This window comes from Bos indicus, chromosome 16 (genome assembly GCF_029378745.1).
Source record: "Bos indicus isolate NIAB-ARS_2022 breed Sahiwal x Tharparkar chromosome 16, NIAB-ARS_B.indTharparkar_mat_pri_1.0, whole genome shotgun sequence".
In the NCBI taxonomy this organism is placed as follows: domain Eukaryota; kingdom Metazoa; phylum Chordata; class Mammalia; order Artiodactyla; family Bovidae; genus Bos; species Bos indicus.
This window is the reverse complement of record NC_091775.1, coordinates 38,180,503-38,191,871: the sequence shown is the minus strand read 5'-3', so window position 1 is coordinate 38,191,871 and position 11,369 is coordinate 38,180,503. Positions and strand designations below refer to the sequence as shown.

The following is an 11,369-nucleotide window of genomic DNA, read 5'->3' as shown; positions in this document are numbered from 1 at the left end:
TTAACTTTTGCTCATCTGAGAAACAAAATTGATTGATTTCTCCATCAATTTTGAATGAGGTCTTTGCCAGGTACAGTAATCTTGGTTGTAGATTTTTGCCTTTCAGTACTTTAAATAGATCCTGTCATTCCCTTCTGGCCTGCAGAGTTTCTGCTGAAAGATCACCTGTTAAGTGTATGGGATTTCCCTTGAATGTTACTTGTTGCTTCTCCCTTGCTGATTTTAATATTCTTTCTTTGTATTTAGTCTTTGTTAGTTTGATCAGTATGTGTCTTGGTGTGTTTCTCCTTGGGCTTACCCTGTACGGAACTCTGTGCCTCTTGGACTTGATTGACTATTTCCTTTTCCAAATTGGGGAAATTTTCAACTATAATCTCTTCACATATTTTCTCAATCCCTTTCTTTTTCTCATCTTCTTCTGTACTCCTATAATTTGAATATTGGTGCCTTTGATATTGTCCCAGAGGTCTCTGAGACTGTCCTCAGTTCTTTTTACTTTATTCATTTTACTTTATTCTGCTCTTCAGAAGTTATTTCCACCATTTTATCTTCCAGCTCAATTATTCATTCTTCTGCTTCAGATATTCTGCTATTGATTCCTTCTAGAGTATTTTTAATTTCTGTAATTGTGTTATGTGTCTCTGTATGTTTATTCTTTAATTCTTTTTGTCTTTTTAATTGATTCTTGCATTTTCCCCATTTTGTTTTCAAGGTTTTTGATGATCTTTACTATCATTATCCTGAATTCTTTTTCAGGTAGTTTGTCTATTTCCTCTTCATTTATTTGGACTTCTGTGTTTCTGAATTGTTCCTTCATTTGTGTAGTATTTCTCTGCCTTTTCACTTTTTTTTTTTTTTTTTTAACTTATTGTATTTGAGATCTCCTATTTCCAGGCTTCAAGGCTGAATTCATTCTTCATTTTAGTTTCTGCCCTCTAAGGTTGGTCCAGTGGTTTGTGTAAGCATTGTCTAGGGTGAGATTTGTGCTGAGCTTTTCTGTTTCTGTTTGTTTTTCCTGTGATGGGCAAGGTGAGTGAGATGCTAATCCTGTCTGCTGATGATTGGGCGTGTATTTTGGTTTGTTTGTTGTTTAGATGTAGTGTCCTGCACAGGGTGCTATTGGTGGTTGGGTGTTGCCACGTCTTGTATTCAAGAGGTTTCCTTTGTGTGAATTCTCACTATTTGATAATCCCTAGGGTTAGTTCTATGGTAGTCTAGGGTCTTGGAGTCAGTGCTCCCGCTCCAAAGGCTCAGGGCTTGATCTCGAGTTTTGCATGGGTCTATATATTCTTTTTTCTGCTGGTCAGGTATTCCTGTCTGCTCTCAGCCGGTGTCCTGAATGCACTTCTGTGTCTTAAGGTATAGTCCTGATGTATCCAGGATTTGAGTTTTTTTTTTTTTTTTTTTATGGCTATGCTGGGTCTTTGTTACTTTGCACAGGCTTTCTCTATTTGTGGCAAGCAAGGTCTACTCTTCCTTTCGGTGCATGCACTCATTGTAGCAGTGTCTCTTGTTTCAGAGCACAGTCTCTAGAGTGCAGGCTCAATAGTTGTGGAACACAGGCTTAGTTGCTTGGCAGCATGTGTGCTGGGAGCCACCATGGGAGACCCCACCCATGACAAGGTCATGTGGAAGAGATCTGACGAGCAAGGCGGATCAGAACTCGAGGGACCCCCTGGATCTGCTCGACCATCTACCCCAAAACCAGAATCTGTCTGTCTTACTATTTTGTGCCTTTCACCAACTCTTCTGACATTAACAGGGGGGTTATCCCCGACCACCTTTCTCTGGAAAAAGTCAACTTAGGGCTTTAGTTAATAAGTCTCCTGGGCTTGATAGGAGTGTTTCAATTCAAATCCCTCTGATGGCTTTCTAGCTTGCCTGACAGGTTTATCCAGACTCTTGCAGCTACCCATGTGATTGTTCACAGCCTCCCAACCGTGAGAGACATGGGAAGCCTAAAACATTCTAAAAATATAGAGCCTTTCGAAGAGTTAAAAACTATTAGAGTAGTGCTGGTGTAAGATTTCATTGTTGAGCCAATGCTTGCTGCCAAGTTTCCATATCTCTTATCCATTGTGAACCTGGGAGTGCATTGGTTAACATAGTTGGAATGTAAGAAAAACAAGTAGCAGCCTTGGAATTAACCACATCAGACTTTTGAGCTAATTGGTTCTTTCTTTGTTGTAACTCACTGTGCCTTTGCTCCGTGAGAATATAACTCTGTTTAGCACTTTCTGAGGCTGACATAGATTAGAAATATAAAGAAAAAACACTTTAAGGGAAAATAAGTTTTCCGGTTGAGCAGTCTTTATCAAAAAAGGGTCATAAAATGTCCACAGGCCTCCAAAGCCAGAAGATAATGTACACAACATTGTTTATGGGAAAGGTATGCTGAAAAAATCCTGGTTTTGATAAAGACAAAACAGATGTAATGTTTGGGCTGATTCTGCATGACTTTGCATCTTTCATTTCCCTCTGTGTACAAGTCAAGGTATAAAAGTTCCTTTTGAAAATAAAGTTATGGGCCTCGCTCACCGAAGCTTAGTCTCCCCGTGTCATTCTTTCTTTCCTTTTCTTTCTTTCTCCCTCTGTTCTTCTTTCAGGATGACTCCTTGAGGCACAGGGGCTCTCTGAATTCACTTTTTTGCCTGGGCTTCTAAGACCCGATCAGGAAGGCACCCTGCATCTTCACCAGGGAGGGGGCATCCTGCATCCTCACCCCACCGAGAGGGCGCCTATGGCCTCTGTGAACAGAGCAAGTTCCGTGCCAGGAGCTTTATTGGCTTTCTGTGTAAACCAAGGAAGATCAAGTCTCTTTCTCTCCCCCTTTTTTACTTTCCTTATCGCTGATGCTGTCATCCTGAGGGTACCCCTGGATCCTGCTGGGGCTGGACCCCAGCACATGTGGAATCTCCTCAGATCAGGGATTGAACCTGTGTCTCCTGTATTGGCAGGCAAATTCTTATCCACTGTGCCACCAGGAAAGTTCAGCTATTTATTGTGTATATAAATGAATCACTGAAATAATATAAACAGAAATCAGAGAGGAAGATGAAGGAGACACTTTTATTGTGTCTACCCAGAGTCATAAATCTAATCAATGAATCAACAAGTATTTGTTGGGTGTCTGATTGCTCTCTGCTGGATATTACAGGAGAAGCAAGACTAATATAAAAAGAGGTGTCATCCTTTGGGAATTTTTAGTACAATACAAGATGAGAAAACATGTATGGAACATAGAATAAACACTATTAATCAGATTATATTGGAATCATCATGTTTTTAGTGGCCACCTAATTAGAAACAATATAGATTTTTCTCCTAGACTAGAGCATTCGAGCAAATGTTTTCAGTTTGAACAGCTTTTAAACAGTCAATGGTATTTTCCTTTCATTCCTATTCCTTGGAATTCTTTTCTACTTCCCTCACACTCCTTACAATTTAACATTATCCCACTTAAAACATATTGTTGATAGAACCTAGAGTTTATCTAGTGCCTTCCCTCATATTCATCTGAGAAATGTTTTTAAATGAAGCAATGTCAAAAAGAGAGTCTAGAGTGTAAAAATAAGAATAGGAGGAAGGCAAGGCAAGTCTTAGGAAAAAAAAAAAAAAGTGAACGCATCCACTGCACTTGCACTGTGCCAGGTATTGTTTTGAGCACTTCAAGTGTAAATCCATTTAACTGTCCAAACAATTCCACGTGGTGATGATGACTGGTGACTTATCCTTATTTGTTAGTATAGTTGAGGGAACTGAGTCACAGGAGGAAAATACCTCCACAGGTCACACAGATTGTCGGTGATGGAGCCAGGCAGTCTGGCTCTGAACCCTTGCATCACGCTGCTCAAAGATCCCTGTGCTTTCCTATCTCTCAACATCCCTTGTTCCCCTGCTTCCATCCCTCCATCACTGCCTCCTTTACTAGGCTTTCTATTTCTACCATGTGTTAATCCTTTCCTCTTCATTCCAAACTCCTAAGTTCAAATGCAGCTCCAAGGTCCTTAAATCATCTTTATCTTTGGACTTCCAGATTTTTCCATTTTATTCCACTTTCAATCAGTCCATGAGATGCCTACTTACAAGCTGTAATAATCATGTAGTGAATCAAAAATAACACCCACTACTGCACAACTGAATTCCGAAGGGATAAACTGGAGTTATGGTTTTCTGACTTGACACTAAACACTTGATACTTGGTTTTACTGCCTGATGGCATATCTGAAAAGTAATAATAGCCTATATTCATTGAGTGCCAACTGTGGGCTAGTTATTGTTTCAAGCATTCCACATATCAACTCATTTAATCGCATAACAACTCTGTAAGGTAAGTTCTATTACCATTCTATTTCACAGTTAAAAAAAAAAAAAAAAAGAGGCATAGAGAGTTTAAGCATTTTTGCCTGGAGGACAGCCACACATGGAGCCAAGAGGGGTCTCAGGTAGTTGACTCAAAGAGCCCAAGTCTTAACCACTGTGCTACACAGACTTTTACTTTCCCAACACTAACCATTTTCACATTTTTTTTTCTAATTTAAGAAGCAGAAGTTCCCTTCTAATAATTACCCATGTCTGTTTTATATCTCACTCCAAAACTCTAACAATCCCTCCAGATGCCAGAAAACCCTCAGTGGCTTTCCCTTTCCCACCTAATTTTTTTTTTGTAACTATTTTTGCTCAGAAAGCTGCTGGAATAGAAAACATTCACTGAGATTTTACAGTAACTGGAAAATTTACATTAATGATTAAGACCAAGTGTGTTTTCCGATATATGGCCTTAAATTGGAGTAACTTACCATAGATCATATCAAGGAAACTTGACCACTGGGGAACGTGGGTATGATTCCTGCACTACCCACCCTGGAATGTCCAGGAGTGATTCACACTTGCCCCTGTCTGTCTTCAGACCACCTCCCAGGGAAGTCTATACCCCACCTCCCTCCCCCTTCCTCAGTGACTGTTATTTCTAAGTTGCCAACATCGCTCCCATATTATCAACATTCTAACTTCGTGGGAAGGGCTGTGGTGACTTTCAGGAAAGTGAATAGGAAGTGCTTTTCTAAACAGCCTGACAGCTGAGGGGTGGCTGCGAGATTATAAGAAGTCTGTGCCGGACAGACAGCAGAAAGCCAGCCGTGTCACAAGAGAGATGGTAAGATCATTTCTTTTTGCTATGGGAAGTGGTTGGATGGAAGAGGTTTGGGAATGAGGCAGGCAGATAAGGATTCCTAAAATGTGGAATAGCAGTAGTTATGGATTTTTATATTGAGTAGCCCCATGGAGTTTGTAAGAATTTTGAAACCTGCTGCCCACTTTGATCTTCCCAGCATCCTTTTGAGTTGCTATGCCCATGTTACAAATGAAGCTGCTGTGCCTTCCAGAGAGGCTAGGTGTTTGACCTAAGGTGCACTGTTGGACTGGATGTGGTCTGGATCTGAATTTCTGTCGTCTTGCTCCACAGCTACTGTCTTTCTTAGCAGCGCTTACAGGGACTCTCTTGGAGCAAATTCTGGTTAACCCTCAACTCTTCTCCAGGACTGATCTTCTGTCTGGGTTGAATGCAAGGCTGAGCAAATGCCCTGGTATAAGACTACAGTCAAATGGTTTCTCATCCCAGCTCTCCCATTTCTTTCTCTGTACCCTAGGAGTCTGCTGGGACTGATGTGGACTAGCCACACAGTTTCTGTTTCTGCCACAACTCTCAGTCCTGCTAGTGCCTCACTTTTCTCATCTGTAAAATGGACAGAATAATAGTACTTAACTTTGTAGCATCACTTTGGGAATTAAATAAGCTGAAAAACAAGTAGGTCTGAGCCTGGCACATAGTTGTGGGTTAGTAGATGTTAGCAATCATTGTTATGAGAAATAGAAGGATCTGAAATCCAGGAAAGATCCAGGGAAAAGGGCATTCTTGAACTCATTAAATAAGACACAAACACACAGTTTTACCCTTGACTTATGAGGTGTATCTCATACAGTCCTAGGATCTAAAATCTTTTAGTCTGTGGCGAGAGAGGAAGCAGACTGTCCCTGTTTTTGAGCCCCTTTCTATGGAATACCAGAAGAAAGTAGTGCTTATATTCACTTTACCCCCATTTCTTTGTTTTACGATAGAACAATTTTCAAACACTTTAGTGAGGATTTTCCAGGTTGGGTTGAATAGGGATAAGAGGATGATGAAAAGAAGAGGAAGGAGTTTGAGTCTGTCCTGAATGTGAACTCCAGTGATGTAAGAATGTAGATTTCTTTTATCTCTTTATCTCTTGCATATTTTTCCTGAATTGGTCAACTTAAATGAATAAACAGTTATTTCTTTCTTCCATCTATTCTCCCTGGGATCCTCCTTTTAGAGGAATGTTAACAGACTGAATCATGGAGTTCTTTGAGATTCTGAAGAAAGGTGCAAATCCTTTCCCAGATGAAATGCCAGACATCCACATAAACATTGAGCTTTATGGAGAACTGCAGGGGGTCCCCAGACTTCCATGTCTAAGAACCCCACCCTTTCACCTCCTGCGTTTTAAGCTCAAAAGTTTCTCCATTGGCTTCTTGGAACTAGGCTGGGACTCTGCAGTGAAGTGCTAAGAACTCCAGTCCTGGAATTGTTTTAAATGTTCCAAAGACAAGACCTCTTCCTTTGCCCTAGAGCACATTTGTCTCTTGGGATTTGGGAACCCCAAGCTCTGCATGTAAATTCAACTTCAAGTTCAGAATGGTTTCAATTAACCCTAGGACATGAGGAAACATATTAAGGTTTATCAGCTGGTGCGTTTTCAACCAGATGGATCTCAGAATGTGGGAGCTCTAAATGGGGAACTAACAGTTAAATTATGCCAGCGTTAGGGTATCAGTGGGCTAAAGAGGAGGTCTGGGTTCACTTTCGTCTATGCCCTTTAACCATTTTAGGTCTGTTAATTCTAGTTCTTACTCTTCCTTTCATTAGCTATTTTTCAAAACATAATTAAATGGTTCACATTCTCCTGGGCTGGCTGCTAGGTCTTAGAAAGTTCAGCTTCAGAATTTTGTAAGTGGAAACTTATTAATCAAACCCCCCAAAATCAAAGTGACCTACTATTCAACAGGCAGCCTTGGGAAAAGACACTAGACCTGACCCTAAAGGGTAGCATATGGTGTTTCATAAATGGCATTTATTACATTGTCTTCTAAGTAATTCATTTCTCTGATTGAAAAGCAAAATAGAAATTTTATAAAGTCAAATACACAAAATGAATCTTTTGTATTTTAGAGATATAGTTCAGTGATGGTCCAGATGACTTAAAATCTTTTAAGTATGCTACTTTATTTTTAATATTAATATTTTACCCTATATAATGGTGATCAGGAGTCTGATTTAAATATATACATATGCTTTGATTCTTAGTTTTGATGTCCTGGGTTCCTTCCTGTCTTTATTTCTATTGGTTATTTGGTTTTTAGATTTCTTTGTTTCACTGTTTCATTTTCTGCCTTTAGGCTGGGCCACTAAAAGCTATGCTATATTACCACCACCACCCAGAAACTTAAGGGAAACTATATGATCAGCTGTACTACCTAGAAAATCTCGACTCTGCCACCAAGAAGTTTCATAATTCTATCTCCTCAATGACTCTCACATCTTCCTACCGCCTTTGCATTCCTATTGACCCTCTTTAATTTTCTTTCCTTCCCATAGGAAATTTCTAAGACAAAACAAACTGATTCTGTAGATATTATAATACCCAAAATTTGCAAATATTCATTTGGTACCCCTCCATGTACCTAGCAGTATGCTAGAAATACATGTAAATAAATGTTGAAGAGAAATAATTTGTTTAAAATCACCTGTAGACTTGCTGGAGAAGGGAAATCCCATGGAAATCCTGGGAAATCCCAGGGACAGAGGAGCCTGGTGGGCTGAAGTCCATGGGGTCACAAAGAGTCAAACGTGACTCAGAGACTGAGCACAGACTTATTACATTTTGAATTTGAAAGTCTACAGATTATTACCACAAATTTTTAAAAAGAGAGAGACAGGAACATCATCTATTCAGGATGCTTCTCTGTTCAAAACCCTGGCACTTGGATTCCTTCTGCAACCAGTATTTCTGACTCACACCATTTGGCCATGAACCAACTCCTTTTCAACTAACCCCCAGGACTTCCCAATTTTCAGCAGCAATCAGACTACATCACTCCCTCTCTTAAAATCTGCTTGCTGCCCCACTTGACTTGCACTTAGAACAAACATTTCATCTCCTTGTTTTGGTTGCCAAAGCCCAAAGTGATCTGTCCCCAGCATCATCTCATCCTTTGCTTCCCCTTGTTCATTCCATTCCAGCTGCACTGCTTTCTTCCTGTCCTTTGAACACGCCAAACTTTCCTTCCACTTTAAAGCCTTTGTATTAGCATTTCCTTCTATCTTTAATGCTCTTCCTCCTGTTTCTCTCTGCTTTCTTTTGGTCATTCTGCTCTCAGTCTAAATGTCACCTTTTTAGAGAGGTCTTCCCTGACCTCCCTCCTGTCTATTATCACTACCCCGTCACTCTATCACATAACCTGGCTTTAATTCTCTAACTACCCCTTATCACTAGCTTCTGATTTTTATGTTTACTTGTTCAGTACTGTTGTATATGTGTTGGTGTTTGCTTCATTGTCTGTCTTCCATAGAATGTACATTTCATGAGGACAGGAACTGTATCTTTTTAATCATTTTAATGCCATTGCCTGGAACAGTACCCAACACATTGTAGGCACTTAATAAATCGATAGTTATTGAAATAAGTAGTGGGAAAGAACACAGGCAATACAAGGACATGCCTATCTTGGTGTGGGGAGGAAGAGGTTAGTATGGGGAAGGCTCCTTTAAGGAGGAAATTCCTGCTCTACTAGAGCTAGGCACCCACAGAGGGAGAGGGTGCTCTGGGCATAAAAAGAACATAGGGAACATACAGTGTATTCTGAAAAGTACAAGATGTCTTGTTATAAATGCATGGTAGAATTGTGGCGGAGGAGAGGGGTAATTGAGGAGTAATGGCAGGAGATGAGACTAGATAAATAAGAAGAAGCCTCATCTTGAAGAGCCTCAAAGTGTCATCTTAAGAAGTTAGTATGTATTATTCAGGGAATAGAAACAGCTGATGGACTTTAAGTAGTAAAGCAATATGATCAGATTTTGTGTTAGGAATATTCTGATGGCATTAGAGATAAAGAACTGGAGATGGGTAAACTTGAGAAGAAAAGATCAAGGGGAAGATGCTTTGGTCCGGGAAAGAAGTGATAATGTCTGAATTAGTGCAGCAGCAGTAAAATGGAAATCTGGAGAATGGCCAGGTATCTCATCAGAAGGTAAAGTCCATGGGGTTTGATGGCAGATTGATGTGAAAGGATCCTTGGTCTTCCTTCCCCGTTCCTACTTGATGGAGGACTTGAGGATCTTTGTGGGCAAGTAGGTTGTGGGGCTTGGGTCAGGGATACTGTTAATAATAAGAACATGCATACTTTATATGAGCCCTGTTCGGTGCGGGAGCCTTTCAAAGGGACACACCCACTCCAGAAATTTACATGGAATTTGCCGTCTCCTCTCCCTCTTCTAAGAGCTGCTGCTATCTGATGCTTCTCCAGGCTTTCTTGAGACACACTAGCTATGGTAGGTCCTGATTTCTCTACCTCTCCTCCACTGGCCACTGTCCCAACATACCTCCTTGACCTGGCCCCAAAGCCACCCACATCGAGTTCAGTGAGTGAGTCCTGCTCCTCTGTTCTCTCACATGGGACATGAGCCATCATGCCCTTGTTTCTCTCACACTCCAAGAGAATGAGACAAAGTGCCTAGAACATATTTTTTGTACAGCCTTTTTATACTCTCTCTCACCACACTTTTTTTTTTTAATTGAAGGAGGACTTCTTTCCAATATTGGTTTGATTTCTGCCATATATCAATATGAATTAGCCAATAGGTGTACATATGTCCCCTCTCTCTTGAACCTCCCTCCCACCTTCCATACAATACACTTATAAATTTGATACAATCACTGCTGTAACCCTATTGTAGATAATTCTAATTATCACGTTTTCCCAACGTTTTTCCATTCAGCATGCTTCCATTTTACTTTCAGTCATCCCCTTGCTATTTTTCACTTATTTGTTCATTTATTCATCTGTAACATACTTTTAATATCAATTTATTTATTTATTTATGGTTGTGCTGGGTCTTCGTTGTTGTGCAGGTTTTTCTCTAGTTGCAGAGAGCAGGTGGGGGAGAGCGGGCTACTCTTTGCTGCAGTGCACAGGTTCTCATTGTGGTGACTCACCTTGTCGTGGTTCCCAGGCTCTAGAGCACAGGCTCGATAGTTGCAGCACACAGGTTTAGTTGCTCCGTGGCATGTGGGATCTTCCTAGACCAGGGATTGAACTTATGTTCAATCCCTGAATTGGCAGGCAGATTCTTTACCACTGAGCCACCAGGGAGGCCCTCTGTAACACATTTATTAGGCAGTAAGCATCTGTTCTCTACTATGGCTGGGGTTCAGATGTAAGTCATAGCCCTTGTCCTAAGATGGCTCTGCCAGATGCTCCCTCCAGCTGAATGCAAATAGGTTTCTTCTGCATTTGGATTGCAGACTTCATGCTCAGGAGGAAAGTCAGGGGTGGAGATGCTGATGGAGAGCCACTGACATGCAGATGACCATAAGGAGGCCTCAGGAAAGCAGAAGATTGATGAGAAGAGGGTCCTGGAGGCAGGAGCCCAGGTTAATCTCTGTCTCTGCAAGTGAAGGCAGAGTTGATGTGGATTCAGGAAAAGACTGAGATCAATCCCTCAAGATGTCAGAATAGAAGCAAGAGAAGAACCAGGGAAGCATTTTAAGCAAAAGGAAGTAGTAATATTTATTGCTACAGAATGGTCAAAGTAGATAAAGATTGAAAGACTGCATCAGGTTTGGTCACTGGGATGTCAGTGGTGAAGTCTGCAGGAGCAATTTTGGAGGCTGGTGGGACTAGGAGGAAGAAAAAGGAGGCAAGGAAATTAATAAAACTGAAATGTAGGGGAAGGAGAAGAATCAGACAGGACCTAAGCAGAAGACAGGGGGTCTAGGGAGAGACACTGAAGGTTCTGCCTCTAAAGTGCAAGGCTGTGGTCTACAACATAGGCAGGAGAACAGAATCACCTTTCTGTGGTGCCTTTCCTGCCAACTTTGTCAGCCACCTGGCATGCTGGCAGACATGGGATTACTACTGGGATCTAAAAGCTCTATGCAAAGGTCGAGGGGAAAGAAACACTTCCTGCCCCTTCTACTTTGTCTCTGCCTCTCTCTTCACCCCACACTCACTTTTAACTTTTTGGAAAGTAAAATTAAAGACAAGCACAGTGGAAAGCAGCTTTCATGAAG

The 11,369-nt window shown here is 41.0% G+C and overlaps 1 protein-coding gene across 2 annotated transcripts in view; it reads left to right on the top strand.

Annotated features, from left to right (window-relative positions):
* The first annotated feature begins 5,002 nt into the window (after positions 1–5,002).
* SELP (selectin P) overlaps positions 5,003–11,369 on the top strand; it is a 43,518-nt gene continuing 37,151 nt past the window's right edge. The window contains exon 1 of one of the 2 annotated variants that reach the window (XM_070768122.1): positions 5,003–5,155. In XM_070768122.1, coding sequence (XP_070624223.1) covers positions 5,153–5,155 — 3 coding nt within the window. In that variant the 5' untranslated portion in view covers positions 5,003–5,152. The remainder of the gene's footprint in view (positions 5,156–11,369) is intronic. The other variant, XM_019976883.2, reaches the window with a different exon arrangement.